Source organism: Takifugu rubripes, chromosome 22, assembly GCF_901000725.2.
Source record: "Takifugu rubripes chromosome 22, fTakRub1.2, whole genome shotgun sequence".
Classification (NCBI taxonomy): Eukaryota; Metazoa; Chordata; class Actinopteri; order Tetraodontiformes; family Tetraodontidae; genus Takifugu; species Takifugu rubripes.
Window position 1 is genome coordinate 6,719,538 of NC_042306.1, and position 25,252 is coordinate 6,744,789.

Here is a 25,252-nt window from a genome sequence, read left to right on the forward strand (position 1 = left end):
AAGAATATTTTTAAGAATCTCTTCATATTCTGTATTGAAATACAGGTGCCACAATTAAAAACACCAAACATAAAAATTCATATACACTTGACAAGACTGATGAGGGCATTATGTCATTAGAGGTGTTTTCTACACCAGAAATACCAATGAAGGTAACTTTTAAACAGTGCGAATAATTCCGATGAAAAGGTAGTGATTTTTATTGATGAGACAAACCTGCTGATGAATGAAAGAACGTGGTAATTCTCACCCCCCCCCCCCCCCCCCCCCCCCCCCCCCCCCCCCTTCAGTCTTTCAGGAGACATGCTGGTGTTTGAGATGGCTGTGCACCATCTGGCATTTTTAAAGTTCTGATTCAGCATACCCAGAGTTGTCAGACATTTTCACCTTTATGACATTTTGTTTCATCTCCACCCTATGCTTTGTTTTGTTAATGTGAGTGTTCTCTCAATATATACTCAACAAAGTAAGTGAAAACAGGATTTATTTTCCAGATGAAGTTTACTGAAAATTGTATTTATTGCATTGGCATAAACCTGACACCACCGTCGCCACCTTTTAATTTAGCATAGGGGCACAACTGTAAAAATTAAGAGGGTCTGAAAACTTTGATTGTGCTGTGTAATAGAAATTATATTAAAAATGCTCAATTATCTCTGATGCAGCACATGTAAAGCTGTCATAAGACATGGAAAAGAGCAGTCAGTAATGGTGGGTTTATTTAATACAACAAAATAAAGGCTGTTTCCCATAATTAAACCATGCACACACCATGGGTGTGTGTGTGTAATATGTGAGGGCGCAAACGTAGTTGTATAGCCAGAAGCTTAGTATTATTAAAGCCGGAACTAATCTGTACTGGAGAAGGATACGCTTCATATTGGTATGCACCTAAGGAAGTGACGCAACGCATTTGTTTACATATTCAGGCCAGATGTTATCGTAACCATCGAGTTGAGGCATCGGACTGAATTTCATCATTGATAAGACGTTCCAGTGAAACGCAAGAAAAAGAAAAAGTTTTACGCAGGTTTAGGAAGATTATTCAAAAAATGTATGTAAATGTATCTCGACGGGAGTGTGAGAAACAACTTTGTTGTTCTGTCCCAGGCTTGCGAGAAACGTCAGCGAGCTTCCTCGTTTCCGCCTCGAGTTGACTCATTGTCACAGTCAGGTGATTGAGAGAGTAAAGATGACATAAAAGACACGAAGCAGACACGCATGATCTCCTAAGGGGAAGTGCACATTTTGAGGAGGAAACAGTCAACAAAGCTAATGTTCACCTATCAATGTAGCTCTCCAAACACGGTACGGCTTTTTGAGAGTGGAAGACGAAAAGGATGTCGGACGTTCAGAGATCTCTGCCCGTCTTCCGACGGCTCAGTTATGCAGTGGGTCATTTTTTCAACGACTTGTGCGCGTCTATGTGGTTCACATACCTCCTTGTGTTCTACCACTCGGTGCTGGGTCTCCAGAACGCTAATGCAGGTGTGTCTGTCTCTAAGTATGTCCTTCTTGGTTGTGGTTAGGTTTCGGTGTTTAGTGTTTACAATCAAAGTAGAGATTTAAACAATTGAATTGCATAATATTAAATGTAGTTAATGTCGGTCACGATATTTGCGTAACTTACCTACTAGGATCATTTCCAAAGTTTTTAAGTTAAGCATTGTAATATCAACAATAATATTGTCCTATTTTGTCTGCGTTTTACCAGAAAATAAAGTCTAATCATAGGTCATACATTTTCTAATCATCTAAGAAAGTTTTTAAAAATGTCTGACCATTTTCTTCATCTACACTTTTTATATTTCATAAATATTTTAATATTTATACATATTTTATTTTAATGTCAAACAGTACAAATAATACAAATAAATTAAATGCCATTGGATCTTTGTTAAATTTACACATGATAGGGAATTTGGTGCATTTCTACATATTTTAATACAGTCATTTATTACAAAATTCTTATTTATGACCACAAATAATAATTACATCATGTGAAAAATTTACTAGTATATAATTTATTGATAACAATTAAGTCTTAACATTCTTCCATTATATTTTGAGTCGTACAATAGATTCCCTATTAAATTATAAAGATCAATTATTCAATTACTAGAACAATCTAAATATTATTATAATCTGTAATCTTGTTAAATGTACGGTGTGTTTATTTAATTCTACACAATGTGCTACATCACAGAATACAACATGATATGCAGCTGTCATTCAGCATTTCCTCAATTTTAAATAGTGAAGCCCTCAAAGTGTGTGTGATGTTGGTTTAACGCAGCACCCCTGAGTCTAAAACATCCATTATGGTTTAGGTGTGCTGCTACTGGTTGGACAGGTGGCTGATGCTCTTTGCACCCCTCTCATTGGCTATGAATCTGACCGAACTGCTGGCTGTGGCAATTATGGGAAACGCAAAACATGGCACTTGGTTGGTAAGTCACACAAACTCTGAATTCATTACCGGTACTCTGATTTGAATGCCATCAGTCCAGATCTTTTTATGTAATCATGTTAAGAGAGGCTTTAAGCTACTGCACAGAATACTGTTACTCAGCTGACCACTGTTCATCAGCTGATGCTTTCATAAAGGCTGATCTTTTTATTTGAAATTGTTTGGACTATGAGCCCAAACTCACCACTAAGTGTGTGTGTGTGTGTGTGTTTTAAAAAGACAGTATTCAGAGCAAAATGACATTTCTGGGGATTCAGCAAATATCTAGAAGAAAGGGAATGACACAACTTGGAGTTCATTGCTTGATGAGATCAAAGATTTGGTTACTCTCTAACTCCACATTTGATCGACAATAATGAAAAAATTACAGAAAGTTGAATAGTAGATCAGAATGTAACAATCATATATTCTATATTTTTGCAGTTGTTAGATAATGTAAGTTGTTATAATTATTTATTCTGTGAAAACTGTATTGAGTATTGGGAATAAACAGAGGTTAAAGGAATACTAATTAATCAATGTTTTTACTGGCTATAAACAGAAAAGAGAATTGGCACTTCCTACAACCTGTGTGTGTGTGTGTGTGTGTGTGTGTGTGTGTGTGTGTGCGCGTGTGTGTGTGTGCACGCATTTTTCAGGCACGCTGAGTGTACTGCTTTCCTTCAATTTTATTTTTAATGAGTGTGTGGGCTGCAGCTCCATCACCCCTCAGTGGGCCAGCGTTACTTACTTCATTCCATTCATCATCATCTTCCAGTTTGGTTGGGCTGCCATCCAAATTTCCCACCTGGCCTTAATTCCAGAGCTTGTGACTTGTGAGCATGCCAGAGTTGAGCTCACTGCATACAGGTGAGTCATCCTCTTGACGCATAAACTGGCATAACTGACAACATAATTAAATGTAAATGAGCAAATAGATAACCATTTTTGTGGATGTGTGTACACATGGGCAGGTATGCATTTACAGTGATAGCTAACATCACAGTGTATGCAGTGGCATACCTGTTATTCCACCTATTGACTGGAGTGAATGGCAATGATAATCTCAGTGATGATGCACTTGGGCCTGCTGATGCTCCTGTCTTCAAGGTAACATGATGAGAATGTTAGTGCTGTTGTGCATGTGTGCTGTCTCTGTCTTAATCTTCTATATAAACCCCGTGTTAAACCCAGCACATGTGTGTTTTACCATAGAACCTAGCACTGATTGTATTGGGGGTTGGTGCTGTCTTTTCCGTCTTCTTCCACGTGGGTACTGCAGAAAGCAGACAAACAAAAGAAGTGAGGCACAAGAGGGAAGAGGAGGAGAAGCAGCAGGAGGAGGATGAGGAGCAGAGTGCAAGTCGGCCCCTGCTCCCTAAATCCCGGACACTGCTTTTGCTGTTGCAGTGGAAGTGTTGGCTGCGACAGCCTTCTTTCTACCAGGTAAGAAGGGAAAGAGCTACATTCAATTCTAAAAGGTGTTGTGGTCTTACCTGGTCAACTGTGGCCCGGCTGCAGGTGGCCTTACTCTACATGACCACCAGGTTAATTGTCAACCTGTCCCAGACATACATGTCCATGTACCTCATCAACACTCTGGGACTTCACAAGGTAACACTACCTTCAGTTTCACCTGTCATATCACATTGGTCAGCATCTCTTCATTTGGCTCCTTCTTTTTGCTCCAACAGAAGTTTATTGCCACTATCCCATTAGTCATGTATCTGAGTGGCTTCCTCTGCTCCTTTATCATGAAGCCTGTCAGTAGACTGATTGGAAAATGTGTAAGTACAAACTGTCTCAAAAACATTTTCTACTTGCTTTTTGAGGTATTTATCTGATTATTAACCCTGTAAGTGAATTTAATTTCATGAAAATCATACAGAACCTAAAATATTATAGTACTTACTAAAAATATACTTAACTACACTGTGGCCGCTTCATCAATAAGTGTGCCTGCTGACAACATGACCCCCAAAACAAATACAAGACTCAAGAATGGGGTACAGAAACAATTAAGAGTCAGAGCCAAAGATTTGAAGGTGTCATTTTAGCTGGCTAGCATCTGCATTCATGAGTCTACAGCAGTAGAGGCAAAATGTAGACTAATGAAACTAAGACTGGACTATCTGGAAAGCACATGCAGCACTACATCCAAACTAAACGGACAACTGCATATCATGAAAACATCATCCTAACCATAAAGTATGGCGGAGTAAACTTTATTTGGGCCTGTTTTGCTGCATCAGGGCCTGGCCAGCCTGCACTCGTTAAAGGGATGATGAATTTACAAGGGTATCAAAACCGCTTCAGGATAATTGCAGAATGTCTGTACATCAGCAGAAATGCTGTTGAAGTTTTGCAACATAACAAAGTCCAGAACAGAATGGCGTCATAAAAACAAAATCTGTTACAGTGCAGAGCTCGACCCTAAAGAGATGCTATAGAACAACTTGCACGCCAAACACACCACATCCAAAGACTATGACAGAACTAAAGCAGTTCTGCAAGATAAAGTGAGCTATAACTCCTCCTGAATGATGGGCAGGTCTGATCAGGAAGCTGTTAAAAGTTAAAATTAATTAATTTGAACTGAAAACCAAAAACCAAAGTCAGTATTGTTTATACCCCACAGTGTGCAGGACTGATTAAACAGGGTCAAAAGAGGATTCATTTAATGTGAAAATTTAACTTTGAATCTCTATTACAATTTTACTTCACTGAACTTTTTTTTTTACATTTCTTTTATCTGCAGTTCAACAGATTGTTGAAGAAAAACAATACGTCTGGATTATGTAGTCACTGTGCATTCTTAATTGATTGTAATGAATACAGAGGTATTTAAGGAGAAAGTAGCTGAGAAAAATTCCAAAATATCACCATGCCCACACGCTTTCAGGAAAATTCTGCCTAATGTCCCCAAACTGTCACTATATGTGCCCCTAAAAAACAAGCATACATGCATTTAAGGGCTGTGACAATACCACATCTATAATATGTAATATATGATTAAATAAGTAGTAAATCTGACAGATTTTGTCATGAGGTTACTGCAGAATTTTGGTCAAAATTTGTACTTCTTAGTCAAATTGTTCAACCCTCAATGGCACAGTTCTGCTTCATATAGCAGCATGGTTATACTGTAGCAATTAAGCTAAAACAATTAACTGTTTAAATAAAAAAATATGATGTCGGATGCAAGGATTTGGTACCAGAGAAAAGTTATTTTTGCACTGTTGCTGATCACGCTCCAATATGGGGTGCACTCCAATGTGGTGCCATGGATGTTCTGCATCGGTGTTTTGTTGCACATTGTTTTTACTGTTTTTGTGTAAATAATGTGTTCTGCAACGGCAGCATGAGCGTTTTCACAAGAGATGAGCTCATGAACATTAGGACCATAACTCCCACAGATCTTTTCCCGGATTTCATAGCCTCCACAGAGGTTTTTAATGGACATTTTTGTCAAAGGTGCTCTCACCTTTGCCCACTCTGCATGCCGGAGACGATGCAGGAGAGGGAAATGCGCGGGCACACTTGTGCGCCTCTGACAGCGCGAACATCGTACGCCACTGCCGGGAATATTTCTCTCCAACATGCGTTCTCTGTGCAACAAACTGGACGAACTTCAGCTATGGTTGGGGAAGAACAGCGATCTTTCTGTTATGTGCTTCACGGAGACGTGGCACCGCAGGCCAACATGCAGGAGGCGCAGAGCAGGCTCGCGGACCAAATACAGTGCTTGGAGCGAGCTAATTCGGATGCCTTAGTTATTGTCTTGGGCTACTTTAACAAAGGTAACCTCACACACAGACTCCCAAAATACAGACAATTTATTAAATACCCAACCAGAGAGGAGAACACTCTGGATCACTGTTACATCACAGTAAGCAACGCTTACCGCGCTGCACTGGAACGGTCTGACCATGTGATGGTCCATCTGCTTCCCACATACAGGCAGAAACTGAAACTCTGTAAACCTGTTATGAGTACAACAAACATGTGGTCCAGTGAAGCTGTTGAGGTTCTGCAGGCGTGTCTGGACTGTAAGGACTGGAATGTTTTCAGAACTGGAACAAACTGTCTGGATGAGTACACTGATGCTGTAACATCGTACATCAGCTTCTGTGAGGATAGCTGAGTACCAACACGCACTGGGTTGAGTTACAACAATGACAAACCCTGGTTAACAGCTAAACTCAGAGGGCTCAGGCTGGAGGAGGAAGCGTATAGGAGTGGGGACAAAGACATGTTTAAAGACACAAAGTACCGGTTTAGCAGGGAGGTGAGAGAAGTTAAACAGAAGCTCCAACACCAGTTCTCACCCAACGACTCTACATCTGTCTGGAAGGGGCTCAGACAGGTGACCAACTGCAGGCCCAAAGCCCCCTACTCCATCAACAATGCACGCAGGGCCAGAGACCTGGATGAGTTTTATGGCTGCTTTGAAAGACAAAGGGACAGTTCTGACACCATCCCCTGTGACACCATTCACCAACCCCAGCCCACCACATCCTCCTCCTCCTCCCCCAACAGGGGCTCGGGCCTCTTTAGGACTTGCTACATGAGAGATTCCTTCCTGCCCCCCTCACCTACCCGGCGGACCACACTGTCTGTTTCAGAAAGGCAGGTCAACAGGCTCCTCTGCAAGCAGAATCTCCGCAAAGCAGCTGGGCCAGACTCCGTCTCTCCATCCACCCTGAAGCACTGTGCAGATCAGCGGTCTCCAGTGTTCACTGACATCTTCAACACCTCACTGAAGTTAAGCTCTCCCGGCTGAGCGTACCAGACTCCATCTGCAGGTGGATCATAGACTTCCTGTCTGACATGAGGCAACATGTGAGGCTGGGGAAGCACACCTCGGACTCTCTGATCATCAACACTGGTTCCCCGCAAGGCTGTGTTCTCTCCCCTCTGCTCTTCTCCCTGTATATAAACAGCTGTACTTCCATTCACCAGTCTGTCAAGCTCCTGAAGTTTGCGGACGACACCACCCTCATTGGGCTCATCTCCAGAGGGGATGAGTCTGCTTACAGGCTGGAGATTGATAACCTGGCGAACTGGTGCACAGAAAACAATCTGCTGCTCAATGCAGATAACACAGTGGAGGTGGTAGTGGACTTTAGGCAGAACTCAGCCTCACTTACAGCCATCCTACTTGACTCCCCAGTCAACACTGCAGAGTCCTACCGCTTCCCGGGCACCCTCATCTCCTGGGACCTTAAGTGGGAACTGAACATCAGCTCCTTTATCAAAAGAGCTCAACAGAGGATCTACTTCTTGCGGCAGCTGAAGAAATTCAACCTACCAAGGACAATGATGATGCACTTCTACACCGCCATCATTGAGTCCATCCTCACCTCCTCATCACCATCTGGTATGATGCAGCCACTGCCAAGGACAAAGGCAGACTGCAACGTGTCAGCCGATCTGCAGAGAGGGTGATTGGATGCTACCTGCCCCCTCTTCAGGACCTGTACACACCAGGACCCTGAGTCATGCAGGCAGGATTGGGGCTGACCCCTCCCACCCTGGATTTAAATTTTTTGAGCCACTCCCATCTGGCAGAAGACTGAAGTCCATCAAGACCAAAACTTCTCGCCACCGAAACAACTTCTTTCCCACCGCTACAGGCCTCCTCAACCAGGCCCAGGACCCCCACAGACATTGCCCCTGCCACCTCCCCGAGTAAGAGACTCTATAGGGCCGCTGCAATATAGCAGCACCATGCATTCTCCTCCACTGCACTACCATCACCCTGCACAAGACACTTTTCACTTCCATATACTGGATTTTAAATATGCTTATTGTATTGTAAATATGCTTATTTTTATATTTCCTTATCTTTATTCTTATTTTACTGTATTATTGGTATTTTGTCTGCACTGCACGCAACAAACACCAAGTCAAATTCCTTGTATGTGTAAAAACGTACTTGGCAATAAAGTTCTTCCTTCCTCCTCATTCCTTTCGAAACACTGTTGAATTAGTGAAAGTGAAGATATTAACCAAAAATGAAAATGCAGTAGACGAAAATATCTTTGCTCTGATTGTTGCAGTTCACCTACGCTCTGGGCCTGCTGTTGGTCATGACTTTCTCCGGGTGGGTACTGTTGGATGAACAAATGGGGGAGAGGGTATATGGTGCTGCTGTGCTGCTGGGAGCAGGTTCAGCCACCATCCTCGTCATATCACTTGCCATGACTGCCGAGCTCATTGCAGATCAGACGGTAAGGAAGGAGAATACGAGCGTGCGGGTAAATGTTGCAAGTGAGAGAGAAAAAGATTTATCATACATCATCTGTGGCTCTGCAGCAAAGTGGAGCATTTGTGTATGGGTCCATGAGCTTTGCTGACAAACTGAGTAACGGAGTGGCTGTGATGATGATTCAGGCCCTGCACCCCTGCCGGTCAGTACACACACATACACACGCATACACACACACAAGGCCACTTTCAACTCATAGAATATCGTATTTTTTATCTGATGTCAGATCATGTCTCTTTACACTGAGCTCGGGCTAAGATTGAATTAACTGCGATGACTGCAATCATTTTTTTTTTTTCCTGTCCGTAACTGGACTGGGAGCTGGTTCCACAGCCCAGGCCTGATTTGTAAAGGAGTGTCCTCCCATATGAGCCTGGTCCTGCTCAAGGTTTCTTCCTGTTAAAGGGGAGTTTTTCCTTGCCACTATTGCGTGTTGAGGGTCAGACCCTGGGATGCTGTGAAGGCTTAGAGACACTTTTGATTGTAACACATGCTATGTAAATAAAGATAAGCTGATTTGATTTGATTTAATCTCTCCGTGAGATTCCTCATGGAGAGATTGGAAGCTAAAGAGATATCTAGCATAATAATGTCATCTAATCTATTACTGAGAAGTTTAGAACCACACACAATGACCTTGATTTTGGCCAATTTAAGAAAGAAACTTTTGGATAAAACTTTATGTCCTTAGGACAAGCCTGGACTTTTACTAGCTACTCTGTTTCCTTTGGTTTCATGGATAAATATAGTTGAGCATCACAACAGTGAAAATGGATCCCATGCTGCAGAATAACGGTTCCACTTGAGGCATATACAAAGTTATACTGATTGGCTGTTTCCGAAACCAACCCCTATACCCTACATAGTGCACTCAATAGTGTGGACGCCATTTTGAAATAGTGTCCGAATTGTTAGTGAGCATCGCTGTACCCTATGTAGTGCACTCAGTGTATCCTACAATGCACTGCGAAAAGTAGTGTACAAGCGAGCACCCTAACTCGGAAAATGTATCCCATCAGCCATTACAGTATACCGTAAAGGCTGATGGGATACATTTTTTAACGTAATTTCTACTGTGCGGTTTGATATATGAAATTTTTGGAAATAAGAATTTTTTTCAGTAGGGGTCCAATATGATCATCTTAAAATATTACAACATAAATGTGTAAAAAAAAAATAAAAAATCAATCAATCTTTACTGATCCCCCTGCCCCTCACTTAAAATTGTTCTTCAGAATCGTCTGTTCCTTACCAGGCAACAGAATCTCAGTAAAAGAATATTTACAAAGATGAAAAGTAGCTCTGGATCCATTTTTTGATGGAAAAATTGCTTTATTAAATGTTTTCACTCCAGCGGAATATGACTTGAGAATGTGCCATCACGTCTTGGCTTGAAAATGTCAGGGGACACTAATTATTTTAGGTAATAAGTAATTATTATTGTATTATTATTGACATTAATATTTCATTTTATTATATAAAGTTAATTATAGGGTAAAATATTGCATTTTCATAAAATGACCGCTGAATGTATTTCTGATGGGTTAAAATAATTAAATGGACCTGGCCACTTTTCCCGGCGACCGGTTCATAATTATTATGCGACACAATGACGTCACTTTATGTGCGCCGTAAATGAGACCATTGTCCGAATACTAACTTTAAATTGAGTGCACTACGTTGTTCACTCAATCCATGTCCCCCATAAATATGATCTATAACAGTCTAGTGATGTCCTTCTAATTCCAATTACATGGTCCACTCTTGAACAGTATGCTATGATCAACTTTATCAAAAGCAGCACAACTAAGGTTCTGGTTCCAGCAGAACAAAAGCAAAAGTTGTTCCATGAAGATAGTCTTTCATCGGCTGATGTACAGTATGGTTTTTGTGCAAAACAGGTTTTTGGAATGATGGCCAAAAACATCAAACCTCAGTTTCATCAGACCATAAAACATTTTCACTCATGTTTGTGGGAGACTGCAAATATGATGTTGCAAATTTGGATATTTTTCTTCCAAGCTTCTGTGTAGCCCGCAGCCAGAACAAATGGGTCATTTGACCCCCTCCTAAAATGTTTTGCTTTCTGTCTGATAGATTTTGAGTTGCTCATTTGTGCTGATACTGACTCCCTTTAGACTTTAAATATGAGCATATCACTTCCTGTCAAGCAACTTCCAGTCAACCGTTAACTTCAAACCTTTAACTGCTTCTCAGTAAGTAAGAAAAGAACAGACCTCACGTGATTGTAAAATGATGTCAACATTTCTATCCTATAAACCTGAACTAAAAAATAATGAAATCCAGCTGTGCACACTTTGCATGTATCTTATACAAACTTTTTTCTTCCCCCTCTAATTTATGTCACTCCAAGCAGTATGTGAAATGATTAAACAGGCACCTAGTTAACAATACCCTTGAAAAAGCAAACTAATGTTATGTCATGCCATAATGGCTTTTATTTGGAATGTTAGAGGTTATAGGGTGCTATTGTAATGTGCTGACAACTGTTTTGTCTTCCTCAGGACTTCAGTATGCTGTCCAGCTTGTGTCTGGTTCTATCATTACATCATGGTCATTGTGACAGGAGGTGTGGGAATCATAGCAACGTTTGTCCTCTGCTCGATCCTAATCTGGCCAATAAGGATAAGATCACGTGAGGCATTCACATACAGTTAATAGGCACATTCACACCAAAGAAAAGAAGTTGGGAATCAGAATTGGATTTATTGGCTTTATTTGACTGAAGCCTGATATCACTCTCTTAACTAAACACACAGGACAACAATATTTGCAGAAAACATCCATAAAAACAGCAACATTTGCAAATGTACAGAAAAATGTAAATACAGTTTATAAACTAGGGTAGGGCAGCACATGGCTCACAGGAAACTAATAGGTCTCGTAACTGGAGGCTTCAAATGCCAGAACGGGTCCTGGGCTGGGGTGCTGCTGAAAAAAAGCATCCAATCCTCAGGCTGCAGTAAAGTGCTGCCACTGCTGCTGGGCTTGTGTGTTTAGAATGTGTAAATTATTTGTTAAATACAGAGGTTAATCACATCACTATTTGGTGCATATAGAAATACTTTGGTTTCTTCTTTCTTCTGTTCAGTATTTAGTAGTTAGCAGAAATCAGTCATCGAGGAAGCCCAACAAAATTATTTTTGTTTGGGTAATTTTTAGCCATGGATGTACTATCAGACCCACATCACACCTACTCACCCAGGTGACCAGGTTTAGGGTGATATCACAGCAGCAAATGCCATGTCCATTTCCACAAAGGAGCATATTCTGAGAACTCAGGAACCCCCTCATACATTCACAATGGTTGTATCTTCATTTGGAGCAGTGGAGGACACAAGTGTTTAGATGACTGAGGTCCTATAAATGCAATAATTCTTATTTCTCACTGTGTGAATGTGCTGAAAAGGTGATACTGTCAAAAAAAGGTTCTAGCACCAGTAATTTTCTACTGGTGTTGTTCTGATTCTGTTGTTTTTTCTCCAATATTTCCAGGTGGAATTCCAGTCAACTGCAACAATGAAGAAGGTGCCAATTAAAACACCTGTCACATAAACAGACCCTCAGGTTTTTCCAAAGTTTACACTTTACCATATACAAGACGGGAACTGAAAAAGCACTTTTGTTTTTAACAAAGCCCAGTTTGGATCAAGTTTTGTTGAAGCTGTACATGAGTACTTCCCAGCTTCATCACATCTTTTCAAATAATAAAGTGGAGGCAGAGAATATAATTCATACAATGTCCCCTCGGCTTGATGACGGAATAGTTGTGCTAATTTTGAACACCAAGGAATTCATTTCCAACTACAGAATAGGCCAAGATGATATTGGTCAAAAACAAGCAGCATTATTCAGTTATTGGTCAGAATATCCATATTTCCATATGGGAGGCAATATTTGACACAGCTGATTGTTTATTCACTGACCGAATGAGTTCAGTTGAGAAATTATAGGAGTTGCATTTGGATTAAAGGTCTTTAAGCTGTCTGGTAATTAAACTGGAATGTCAAATGAATGTCAATAACAGAATCATGTTATCAGAACAGCTTTTTTTATGGGAACCAAATTAAAATCTTAAAAATTAGATCTTTGGATTTTTTATATTTTGTGCTTTCAGTTAATTTAATTTAAATTCTTCAACCTTAAAAAAATGATTCATTTAATTTCAATTCACCTGCACATCCATGAGAGGGGCCAAAGCTGCACTAGTCTGATCATCAGCTGCAGAATCTAGCTCTGGGGACATGGAATAATAATGAAAGGTGGAAGCCTAATTCCTAATTCCTAAGTTTGATATCACTTGTATGAATTGTTAATGATGGGAAAAAAAACAATTATACTTTTGTTGGCCACACACTCATGCTAAGTTGTAGTAAATATGACCTACAACTGTTGCAGGCCAGGGGAGTGCTAGAGACAAAAAAAATGAAAGGCCGCTTAAGTCGTCCTGAAAACCAATCAGCAATGAGTGCAAACTAGCTATGTGTAACCACAGACCACAAAATGGGTTAAATGGCAGGAGAAGAGGATGTCGGAGGAGCAGGATTCTGACAGTCATCAACTCTGGGAAATGGGGAAGGAAAAAAAAAGCAGTACAGGGAGAAAATGGCATTGACAGTCTATCAGTGGCACACAGGAGTCCAGTGGAGCTGTTGAAAACACTGCGCTCCTCTTTCAGAGGGGTTCAGATCAAATCTGAGGATAATGGCTCCTGACCACGGTATAAAATAGATTTTCAAACCAATGGATTTGCCCAGAGGGCAGTTTGCTCCATTTAGATGACAGAAAACAGGTCATTGAAGTTAAGATGTTATGTTATATTAAACGAGTTATGAACCATCTCCCTTTAATGTGTACATTAATTACAATTGAAAAAATTTAACCTTTTTGAAATAAACAGTGACTACATTTATATGGTAACCAACGCATTCTTCCTTTTCTTGACTGCATTTCCCTTGTGTTGGAGCAGTGAGGGTGCTGGAGCCTACACCCATTGCATGCAGGCGAGGGCAATGTACATCTCTGGATGAGTGGACAGGACAGCTCATTGCAGTCTGGGCATTTAGGAATTTGGTACCTTGCTCATTAGTGTCTCAGCAGTGCTCTCAGTCTCCTTGTACCTCTTCTGCTACCAGCACACTTTCCCAGCAACTGGAGCTTGAACCAGAAGCATTCTGCTTCTCAGTCCAGTCCCCTACAGACTGAGCTACCACTGCCTCAACAACACATTAACTTCACACATTATTTTAGTCAATGCTGCATATATAAATAGAGTACTCAATTATTAAGCGTAAGTGTACAGAATACACCAGTGGAGCAGAGTTTTGACTCTTAAGCTATTTAATGATGCAAATTATGTCCCACTATTTATTATATGTTGTAAACATGCAAAGACATAATGGGGCTTGACCAGCATTTGTTGACATCAGGGAGTGCTGGTGTTCATTTTCTCCTGACAGCTGTCCCAGAAGTTTAACAGTCTGTTGTCTTTGTTGGCACAGAAGTCGCTGAAGTCTCTGAGGAGGCGGTCGGCGAGCTTCTCATCCCCAAGCACGCCTGCCCTCCAGGACTTGGTCAGCATAGTGTTGTAGGCCCAATAGTAGCCAACACACTCCTCCCCACCAAACAGCCCCTGGTTGTTCGAAGTGGTAGAGTTCCGGCGTCGACGTTGCTGCCCACTTGAATGCTTCCTCTTGAAGTATGGCAGCTGCAAGAAGACGGTACCTGACAAAAGAGGCAAAAGTTTGTTGCTTTATATATTTCTATAATATATATTTTTACATTATGACAAACCTGTTATGTGGATGTACTGGGGCTTATTCTCCGAAGGGAAACTAAAGGTTGAAACTGAAAATTTGTCATGCACAAATCCAAACCTAAGAAGAGACATTTACATCATTAATTCATGTTTCAACAGAAACAGTTTTGGTTAAGGTACAGAATTATGATACTTTACTTTTCAAAAAGATTATTAGACAGGCAAGCAGACAGACAGATAAAGAGGCTCTCCTCAGTGTTTGGATTGTAAGCTAAACCCCCTCCTCGATGCTCTACATAGGCAACTGCACACATTCCCAAATGACACCATCATTGATGATAAAATAGTGATAAAATGTCCTTCTTCATCAGGGGAGAATTTGTGTAGGTGAATCATTGAAGTTCTTGGGCACCCACATCCCCACTGTTCTCTTCTGCAGCACCAGGCCTTGAGCCAGTGTAATGAAGGAGCACTTAACAGGCAGGGTCATATTCAACAACAGAGCCCTCCAACATTCAGTCCTCGTCTGTTCCAAAGTAAAGGCTTTCAGAGTAACACTACAGGAAGCATGTCATCACTCTCATCAGTTTAACCCTTACCCTCAGTCAAATGATCTCAAAGAGTTCTATTCTATTCTGCAATACACAAATGAGTGTGCGTTTTTCACTTTTAGCTAATAACTGATTTGTTCATGAAAATAACATGCTACAAGTTACCGTAAACAGCACCAACCTGTAAAGTATGGCCTCCTGAAAGAACTGCATCCTATCCCAGTAGGTCTCTGGTTCAAAGCCTAAGAAATGAAGTACAGGTTGGTCTTGACACCTTTACAAGTCAGCCCCACCACAGTACAATCAACCCATTTACTGTACCTTCAAACAGATTGTCACTGCCATTCTTTAGAAGGCAGTGGATGTTCAGAGAAATGAAGTGCTGGGCTCTGAGGGGATCTCCATACAGGGAGGAGGTTAGTGCAAAAGGAAACTCCAGTGCAGGGATCAAGAGGAAGCCACATGATGCTGCTTTCCTGTGCCAGCCCTGAACCTGTGAAGAACACCCATCTTATACTTTTGTTTTTTTCCACTTTTTTTGATGGATTCTCAGTCTCTCAGTATATACTATATAATGTTCTTTTTTCTTTAAGGAAAACCACAGAAAAAATTAATACTGTTTTCTTTAGAAATTTGCAGTGATGAGCTACTCTAATAAAATAAAAATGACAAGTTGTGAATTAGTGGTGTTCAAACATTCAAACTAAGATCTCTAAAAATGTAGTCCATTCCTACACCTGTGTGTTAAAAAAACATATTAAAATATTATGGCATAACAGCTTTGTGAATTCTAATCAATTGTTTTAACATCAGTTACAATCAAGTTTGTGTCTAGGTGTTAAAAATATAATCTGTCCTGTGAGGAAGCACTTTCAACAGTAGCAAATGAAATCACGATTTAAAAACAAAGGAAAGCCTTCAGAAGCACCACACATTCATCTCTGGAGGGTTCTCCCCAGCTGGGAGCTAGTCAGGCAGAGGAGGACAAGAAGAGGAGCTCGGGCAAGATGGAAAAAGCGAAAAAGGAGGATGAAAAACACTATCTTACTAACTATAAGCTTTATCAGACAAAAAAACTTTAAGGTAAACCTTGGGCATACAACCTAAACTGGTTATACAGCAGGGGGGCTATACTTGCTGTTAGAGAGTGAGAAAACTATGAACACAAAACACACCTTTTGGGGCATTCTTATAACAATAAATTACAGTAATACAAGGTAACAAGCCTTAAGGTAACAAGTGCATAAATTTCAGCACTGCTTCTTGTGATCCTGATCTAACATTATCCCAAGAATTCTTTTAAATACAAGGCCACAAAATTACAAGTGGTCGGGGAATAAAATGTCAAAATAAACAGTACAAACTTCATATGCAGTTGATCTTTTACCATCTCAAAGAGTACTGCAGCAGTGACAGCCATCCAGTGAAGCTTGATCTCAAAGGCAGTGTTGAGGAAGAAGTTGCCATGGTAATAACAGCTGCACCACTCCATCCGGTCACTGCGATTGTTCACATCCACATCCAGAGTGACCATTTTCTGCTCTGGAACAGTGGCAGCTGTGAGAGAAGAAAAACTTATTGTGAAGACTGACATGCTGATCAATCAAATGAAGTTCACAGCCTCCATTAGAAATGTTATGTTTTTTAACATAGCAAAAAAGGCTTGAAAGACTGCTTTGATGCTACTATTTAACCATTAGTTAGAATAAACAAATTTACATGCATTAGCAGACCTTTGAACTAACCTTTGTTAGTTAGTTACCCTGTGGTTACTGATTACCTTTTCTAAATGCTAATTATACAGGTTTCCACTGACCACATTGTTCTCAACAAATTGTCCAGTTTGATCAATTTTTTTTACAAAAATATTTTTTTAATGGAAACCTAACAAATGTGATTAAAGTGCCTTTATTTTCTTGAGCAGTGTATTTATTTGAAGTGAGTGAAATTTTCAGTTATTTTCAATAATTTTGCCTACCTGGATAAATGAGGCAGGCAGAATTATGAATTTTACCTGACAAAGAACACCGAAACATTATATCTTTAATGCAACTTAATGTACCTTTTATGTGTCAGTACTACCCCATACAATGACTGATGCTGACCTCTGAATGACACGCATAAATGATGGAGAATGCTGTAGGCAGACTGTACCTAGCAATGCAGCGGCCTGACTGCGTCCTCCAAAACTGCGGCTGAATGAGCTATGCCTACTTGCATAGGAGGACGGCCTGCTGGGGAGCCAGGGCAGGAGAAAAACTGGGAGATCGCAATGGAGCTGCTCTTCCACCACAAAGGCCACCTCAAACCACTTTCCCTGGAACAGGGCAAAGTCCTCCAGAGCTGCTGCAGGCCAGCCCCCTGCTGTTGTGGAAGGAGGCTGGGAATTTGAACCTGCAGAGGACAGAAAACAATATAGACTCATTTAAGAAAAAAATGTTAACAATTTTTGAGATAATTAATATTTTTGATTTGAGGAATCACAGCAATTTTAACACCGTGAAAGTTAATCCTGAAGTGTAACACAATTTCATTAAAAAATATAAAAGCCTGACAATCTTATTTTTAATTTTCCATCAATGCTTCACTTGATGTCCTCAGGGAAAAGCTTTGTAACGCAGAAATCCATCAGATATACAAAGTCTTCATTCACTATTTAACTTTATTTCCTGTTATCTTACTTAATTTGCTGTATGCTGTATAATTTTTTTTTATACAATTTACAGAAATTAGTCTGGAGGTATTCTGAGTAAAAACAGATATGGTAATCTTGGAAAAAGCTAGCGATAGAGATTTTTTCATTTAATGCAAGTCTACTGTAATTGCTTTTAGAAAGAAATAAAGAAAATTATGAAAAATGTGTTGAATACTATTGCTGTGTAGTGTGTTCAGGTATAGTGACCATTAATGTGTAAATTTATCATATGGTCTGTGTTGGTAAATCTACTCACCATCCTTCTCTCCAACAATCCTGTAGCAGTAGAATCCATAAATGAAGGTACGCATCATGTCTCCAGAAGCATGGGCCACCAAACCTTCATCCAACATTTTCTATATAAACAGACGGGCAGAAATTACAAAAATGTTTCAAGACTAAAAATTAGACAATAACTACATGATGCAAATTTTTACCTTTTGCTCTCACAGTGAAAGACCAAAATGCTTTGAGATTTACAAATCAATATTTAAAAGCAATGTATGCATAAAAGAAGGAAGCGCGACCAATTTACAACGTGCATTTACTGTGTACATTATTCAACTGACTCCATGCAGCAAACACTTTAAATTTATAACTGCAGCTATTTGCTTTATTGTACGGGGAGCTGGACATACAGCCGTGGTTTAAGATCTTTTAGATTTACCTGTTTACCTGATTTACCTGATCTTTTAGATTTACTGAAGTATAATTACAAGCATTCGTTTTGTTTTGTTTTCATTTCATTTTCTGCCGCTTATACGGATCCAGGTCGCGGGGGCAGCAGCTTCAGGAGGGATGCCCAGACAGCCCTCTCCCCGGCCACTTCCAACAACTCTTCCGGGGGAACCCCCAGCCGCTCCAAAGTCAGGTGAGAGATGTAATCTCTCCACCTAGTCCTGGGCCGGCCACGAGGCCGCCTCCCAGTGGGACATGTCCGGAACACCAACACAGAGCAACCCCAGGTTTCTTTTCAGCACTGTAGCCAAATTAACTAAGAGTCACAGTGTTTTAGGTCCACGTATCCCTTCTTCCCTTAGTGGTGAAGACTTCATGAGCTTCTTCACTGATAAAGTTCTAGCTATCAGAGAGAAAGCTAACCAGGCCATCCCAACAACTGGACCAGAGGTGCTGACTGTGGGAACATACAGGTTCTCCAACGAGTCCTTAAACTCCTTCACCCCTATATATTTTTCTGAGGCGTGGTTCTTTAGTGTCAGGTTATATACCCCGGTCCTACAAGGTGGCAGTGATTAAGCTGTTGCTTAAAAAACCATCACTGGATCCTGACGTATTAGCAAATTATAGGCCAATATCCAACCTTCCTTTTATCTTTAAAGTTCTTGAGAAGGTGGTGGTGACTCAGTTACTGGAGCACCTGCAGAGGAACAGCCTGTTTGAGATGTTTCAGTCAGGCTTTAGAGCTCATCACAGCACAGAAATGGCACTTCTTAAAGTTACTAATGATCTTCTCATGGACTGGTCTCTATGCTGGTTCTGCTGGACCTCTGTGCTGCTTTTGATACAGTTGATCACAGCATCCTGTTACATAGACTGGAACATGTGATTGGGATTAAAGGGACAGCACTAGACTGGTTTAGATCATATTTATCTGATAGATACCAGTTTGCTCATGTCCATGGTGTTCCCTCCTCATATAGTAGGGTTAGCCATGGAGTTCCTCAAGGTTCTGTACTTGGACCAATCCTCTTCACCTTGTACATGCTTCCCTTAGGGAACATTATACAGCAGCATAGGATACATTTTCATTGTTATGCTAATGACACTCAGCTTTATTTATTCATGAAACCAGAGGAGACAGAGAAGTTATTTATTACGTTTCTATACTTTGTATAGGATGCTATTACAATTCAATTTCCCCACGGGGATGAATAAAGTTCATCTTAATCTTAATCTTAATCTTAAATTAGTGAAGCTCCAGACCTGTCTTAAAGACATAAAGTCCTGGATGTCAAATTTCCTCCTCCTTAACCCAGGAAAAACTGAGGTCATGGTGTTTGGTTCTGAACGTCTCAGGGATAGATTAGATCATACGATCACTCTAGATGGTATCTCATTAACATCTAGTCTCTCTGTGAGGAATCTAGGAGTAACTTTTGATCAAAATCTCTCCTTCAACTCACACATTAAATTAGTCTCTAGAAGTGCCTTTTTTCACCTGAGGAACATCACAAAGATCAGGAAACTACTGACGCGGCATGATGCTGAAAAGTTAATTCATGCTTTTGTTACTTCCAGGCTGGACTATTGTAATTCTTTATTATCAGGGTGTCCAAACAACTCTTTAAGAAGCCTCCAGCTGATCCAAAATGCTGCAGCCAAAGTTCTAACAGGTATTGACAAAAGAGATCACATAACTCCTGTAATGGCGTCGCTTCATTGGCTGCCCGTTAAATTTAGAATAATTTTTAAAACCCTTCTTTTGACCTACAAGGTCCTCAGAGGCCTAGCTCCATCCTACCTGGAGGAGCTAGTGATAACTTATCAGCCCAATAGACCGCTCCGCTCTCAGAATGCTGGTCTACTTGTGGTTCCCAGAGTTTCTAGGAGTAGAATGGGGGGCCGAGCATTTGGCTACCAGGCCCCCCTGCTATGGAACCAGCTCCCTGTCCAGGTACGGGAGGCTGACTCCATCGCTACTTTTAAGATCAGACTTAAAATCTACCTCTTTAAAAAAGCTTATTGTTGCTAATTCTGTAGTTCCAGTTACTATCATAGATAGACAAATTATCATACTTAGGGGGACGTCTAATCGTTAGGTTAACATCTTAGCTATGCTGTTATAGGCCAAGGCTGCCGGGGTCCAGAAACATGATCACCTGACAGGCCTCTGTCACCCCACTGGGTCATCGTTTCGTTTCGTTTCGTTTCGTTTCCTCTCCTCATCAAGTAGACTAGTTATGCTGATTCTTGTGTAGTTTTTCTGCTTCTCCCCCCCCCCCTTCTGTATTCATTTACAGGTATCGCTGCCTTCAGAGCTGCGTGATGACCTCCGGCCCCACTGACCCACTTGGCTGGCGGCTTGCATAAATGGTGTATTTTTGTATGTGTTTCTGTGCTCTGTGCCTCTCCTCTCCATTCTATCATCTACCTGTCCTCCCCCCTCTCCTCTCTCTCTACCCAGCCGGCCATCAGCAGGAGGGTCCCCCTACATGAGCCTGGTCCTGCTCAAGGTTCCTTCCTGTTAAAGGGGAGTTTTTCCTTGCCACTGATGCTTGTTGGGGGTTAGGCCCTGGGATTCTGGAAAGCACCTTGAAACAATTTTGATTGTAAAAGATGCTATATAAATAAAGATTGATTTGATTTGATCACAAAGGAAATGTTTGTGGACTTCTGGAGGAACTAGCCCAACATACTTCAACATTAACAAGGATTGTGTGGAGTTGTTGTCAGTTTGTTGTAAATTTCTGAGGGTGAGCGTGGATATGGGACGGGAGTACACACATGCACTCTGGTAAAAAAGGGGAAGCCAACACATTGGTGGGTAAAAGTTGAATACTACGATTTTAACAATAAAATTGCAAATTGTACAAATTATACAAATATTCAACTTGAACCTCTTACCTGCATGATATCTACAGCTATGCCTTGTGTCGTTACCCCTTCCACGTTGTTAATCAGCCAGTGAACCACCTCCGCACTAAAAAAGCAATTGAGAGGCAGGCCTCTTTGCTCTGGAAGGAGTTGTACACCTGTCCTATAAAAGAATAAAGAAAGGAAAATCTATTAGAAACAGGGAATACTTGAGGTGGCACAGTGCTCTGCCGAATTTTCGTTAATTAATTAATTCAGTCAGAAAACAGCCAATATTACATTGGATGTTTTATAGCCTCCAGGATCTCCATGAGTGTTGGGGATGATGACAAAGAAAGCGACTGCACTGCAGAATTTCCACTGTCAAAAGATAACAAACACAGCTGAGGATCAATGATGTATAATAGACAGAAGCTGTATATGAGATACTATAAGAATGTCAAATTTAACATGCTAATGTGGTCATAAAATTTCCATTAATGCAGCAAAACACACATTTGTGGCATATATTGGCAAAATTAAAGTGAGCTGCTTAGCAGTTGAACACTATAATTCTTATTAGCTACATTGTTGCTCAAAAGCTATATTTAAATTATTTGAGCTTTTGAATACTATGGGGAATTGGATATAGTGATTTCTGTATTACTCATGAACTGAACTATTATATAATTGCACTACATGCTTGTATTGTCTGTGCATGCACAATAATTATCCCAGCAACTATATTGTCATACTACCACCTCATGAAGTACCTAGTAAAGGTTACCTGGTGTCTCCTGTGTTGCTACAAGATGCAAGCTCTCCTACAGGCTGGACTGCTGCTCCAGGTGCAACTGTTGGCTGGAGTCCTCTGTCCGCCGCTTCACTGGCTTCAACAGGCAACTGCAGAGTTCAGAGAAAGCAATTATACTGTTATTTCCTTAAAATACCGAAAAATGTAAGGTTACTTGGATGTCAAAGCCTCGGTACTCGGTTTTCATTTACTATACACAACGGCCACTTTTGTTCATTACCCTGGTTAGTTTATACACTTAACCTGACAATTCGACAAATTGAACCAAAAACATTGATTTTAATAAGGTATTTATCTTCCAAAATACAAAATACATTATAACAGTTTATACTAAACACAGGGTTGTTCAATACAGTAGTTATATCCATTTATCTGTGTTCTTGTATACCAAACAGATGTATTATACCAATAAATCGTAACTATGAAGTTCAAACTGTTGTCCTGAACTAACCGATCTGTGGCACTGCAGAAGTATGGACAAAAAGCAACACATAATCGTCACATTACCTATAATGTGTAGGGAAATAAATTCATGGAATAATAACTTTAAAAGACAGGTTTACGTGCAAGCTTTGCACATTTTCCCTCATTTTAAATTTTGCCTAGGCGATGTAAAAATTTGAAAGAAAAAGTAATTCCTTTTTAGAAATTTGGGTGTCAACTACAAAAAAAAATCCTTATTTATTTCCTGCAGTTAACAAAGTATCTTATGCAAAACATATGCTAAATTTAAATGATAATGAATGGACTGTTGTTGTTTGTTTCCCGCTCCTTAACTCAGGAAAAACCGAGGTCATGGTGTTTGGTCCTGAACCTCTCAGGGATAGATTAGATCACATGATCACTCTAGATGGTATCTCCCTATCTTGGAGTAACTTTTGATCAAAATCCATCCTTCAACTCACACATTAAATTAGTCTCTAGAAGTGCCTTTTTTCCACCTGAGAAACATTGCAAAGATCAGGAAACTACTGATGCGGCATGATGCTGAAAAGTTAGTCCATGCATTTGTTACTTCCAGGCTGGACTATTGTAATTCTTTATTATCAGGGTGTCCAAAGAACTCTTTAAGAAGCCTCCAGGTGATCCAAAATGCTGCAGCTAGAGTTCTGACAGGTATTGACAAAAGAGATCACATTACTCCTGTACTGGTGTCTCTTCATTGGCTGCCCATTAAATTTAGAATGATTTTTAAAATTCTTCTTCTGACCTACAAGGTCCTCAGAGGCCTAGCTCCATCCTACCTAGAGGAGCTAGTGACACTTTATCATCCAAATAGACCGCTCCACTCTCAGAATGCTGGTCTACTTGTGGTCCCCAGAGTCTCTAGGGTAGAATGGGGGGCTGAGCATTTAGCTACCAGGCCCACCTGCTGTGGAACCTGCTCCCTGTCCAGGTACAGGAGGCTGACTCCATATCTACTTTTAAGATTAGAAACCTACCTCTTTGAAAAAGCTTATTATCACTAATTCTGTAGTTCCAGTTACTATCCTAGAGAGACAAATTATCATACTTAGGGGGTCGTCTAATCATTAGGTTAACATCTTAGTTATGCTGCTATAGGCCGAGGTTGCCAGAAACATGATCACCTGACAGGCCTCTGACATGGTCTCCTCTCCTCTCCTCCTCACCAAGTAGACTAGTGATGTTATTTCTTGTATAGATTTTCTGCTTCCCCCCCTTCTGTATCCATCTACAGGTATCGCCGCCTTCATAAGCTGTATACTGACCTACTGACCTCCGATCCCGCTGACCCACCCAACCCGACTCTACCGGCAGCTTATTTTAATTAATATAATGTATTTCTATGTTCTACCTATTCTCAACAGTTGCTGCAGTCTATGCAGGGATTGTCTGAAGGTGCTGTAGCAGCTCCTGGATGGCAAATGGTTGCTGCACTAACTGACGACAGCCAGGAAACTACCAGCGACAGTTAGCTTTATACGTAGGCCTATTAGCGAAGCAAATGAGGAAATGCGCCTGGAATGATACTGGAAGACATAGTCTCCTTCAGGTCCTCCAGGGCTCACAAGTGACAGTGTTGGTATAATTACTGCAAATGGGGACTATTCGTTGCTTAAAGTGCTGCATCTGGTGGTCAGCAGAAATGAAATTGAGCTGAAAGCGACTAAGGGGCTGTGGTGAGCAGAACACTGTTTTTACTCTTGCAATTGCATGTTACTCTTGAACAAGAGCAGTTACAAGATTGCAATGCAAGTAAACCATTTAAAGCATGCTCACTTCCATGCTCAGTACCAGCAGAAAGCAGAAAGATAGTCAGCCAAATATCTCAAATCACATTCACATTGTGAAGAATATCCAGAGAAAGCTCAATGAGAACACATGCGAAAATGAGTATGATCAGCTATGGTTCAGCTCATCAAGTAATAGTAAATTAAAACATTTTGGCATATTTGAACTGCCACTGGTTGCACTGATAAAACAGCTTTTGAAAATGTTAGATTTTCTTTTGCCCCAAAAATGTCCCCTCATAGCTAACATGCATACTCCCCCTAAACAATGCTACTGACCTGAGAGTGATAGGTGTTGGAAGAATGAGGGCTACGAATAAATTCCAAAATGAAGCCACCATCCTGCCAGCATACAGGAAGAGCGTAAACCAGGCATAGATTAGCAGCAGGTAGAGAACACAGAAATAGGGGAAAATGCAAATAAAAGGCAAGAAAAAAGAGCAGAGGCCCCTTGAACAAACCTACAAATACAATTTTCAACCAAGACTAGACCGCAAAATAGTCATAAAGCAGAATCATATTTGATTTCAGAATCTTCATGCCTGCAGCTAAACTGTCAATTCTGGTGCATATACATGAAAGAGCTGGTCACCTTGCGAGGACTGTCCAGATACATGAGATTTGTTGCAATACCAGAGGGGTCAGCAACAGCTGTTGAGGGCTTTGTTCCCTGCTGTTCATCCAGTGTCCTGAGTGGAAGGAGAGATAAATCCTACCCAACCAACATTGCTCATATGGTAAAATATGGCACCAATAGACACTCACTTCTGCTCCATCTCCAGTAAGACTGATAATGCAGATGTGCCCTTTTTGCCTTGAGGAGGAGCCATGTGTTCAGAAGAATAAGAAGGGAGAGTACCAGCAACCTGCAGGCCTTTCATTGGTGTCCCCTTTTGCTGTATATGTA

At 40.7% G+C, this 25,252-nt stretch overlaps 2 protein-coding genes across 12 annotated transcripts in view; one reads left to right on the forward strand and one right to left on the reverse strand.

Annotated features, from left to right (window-relative positions):
* Window positions 1-78: 78 nt before the first annotated feature.
* On the forward strand, window positions 79-13,573 carry LOC101064359 (major facilitator superfamily domain-containing protein 12). Of its 5 annotated transcripts, none has more exons than XM_003975500.3 (11): window positions 79-1,488; window positions 2,331-2,450; window positions 3,109-3,319; window positions 3,424-3,559; window positions 3,665-3,895; window positions 3,971-4,063; window positions 4,144-4,236; window positions 8,512-8,682; window positions 8,768-8,862; window positions 11,246-11,376; window positions 12,237-13,573. In XM_003975500.3, exons 1-11 carry the CDS (start codon window positions 1,341-1,343, stop codon window positions 12,278-12,280), a joined length of 1,473 nt encoding a protein of 490 aa, XP_003975549.1. In that variant the 5' UTR covers window positions 79-1,340; the 3' UTR covers window positions 12,281-13,573. The 5 variants fall into 5 exon arrangements, with proteins under 5 accessions (XP_003975549.1, XP_029687077.1, XP_029687078.1 ...); XM_029831219.1 differs by having other exon boundaries at window positions 1,478-1,488; window positions 3,228-3,319; XM_029831217.1 differs by lacking the exon at window positions 11,246-11,376.
* Window positions 11,441-25,252, reverse strand: part of depdc5 (DEP domain containing 5, GATOR1 subcomplex subunit) — a 30,467-nt gene continuing 16,655 nt past the window's right edge. For 6 of the 7 annotated variants that reach the window (XM_029831212.1, XM_011616322.2, XM_029831210.1 and 3 more), the window contains 13 exons: window positions 25,111-25,241; window positions 24,938-25,034; window positions 24,625-24,687; window positions 22,067-22,182; window positions 21,580-21,660; window positions 21,331-21,463; window positions 18,002-18,101; window positions 17,205-17,444; window positions 16,438-16,607; window positions 15,372-15,543; window positions 15,232-15,292; window positions 14,535-14,617; window positions 11,441-14,465 (listed from right to left, as the gene is read on the reverse strand). In XM_029831212.1, coding sequence (XP_029687072.1) covers window positions 14,167-14,465; window positions 14,535-14,617; window positions 15,232-15,292; window positions 15,372-15,543; window positions 16,438-16,607; window positions 17,205-17,444; window positions 18,002-18,101; window positions 21,331-21,463; window positions 21,580-21,660; window positions 22,067-22,182; window positions 24,625-24,687; window positions 24,938-25,034; window positions 25,111-25,241 — 1,746 coding nt within the window. In that variant the 3' untranslated portion in view covers window positions 11,441-14,166. The remainder of the gene's footprint in view (window positions 14,466-14,534; window positions 14,618-15,231; window positions 15,293-15,371; window positions 15,544-16,437; window positions 16,608-17,204; window positions 17,445-18,001; window positions 18,102-21,330; window positions 21,464-21,579; window positions 21,661-22,066; window positions 22,183-24,624; window positions 24,688-24,937; window positions 25,035-25,110; window positions 25,242-25,252) is intronic. The other variant, XM_029831211.1, reaches the window with a different exon arrangement.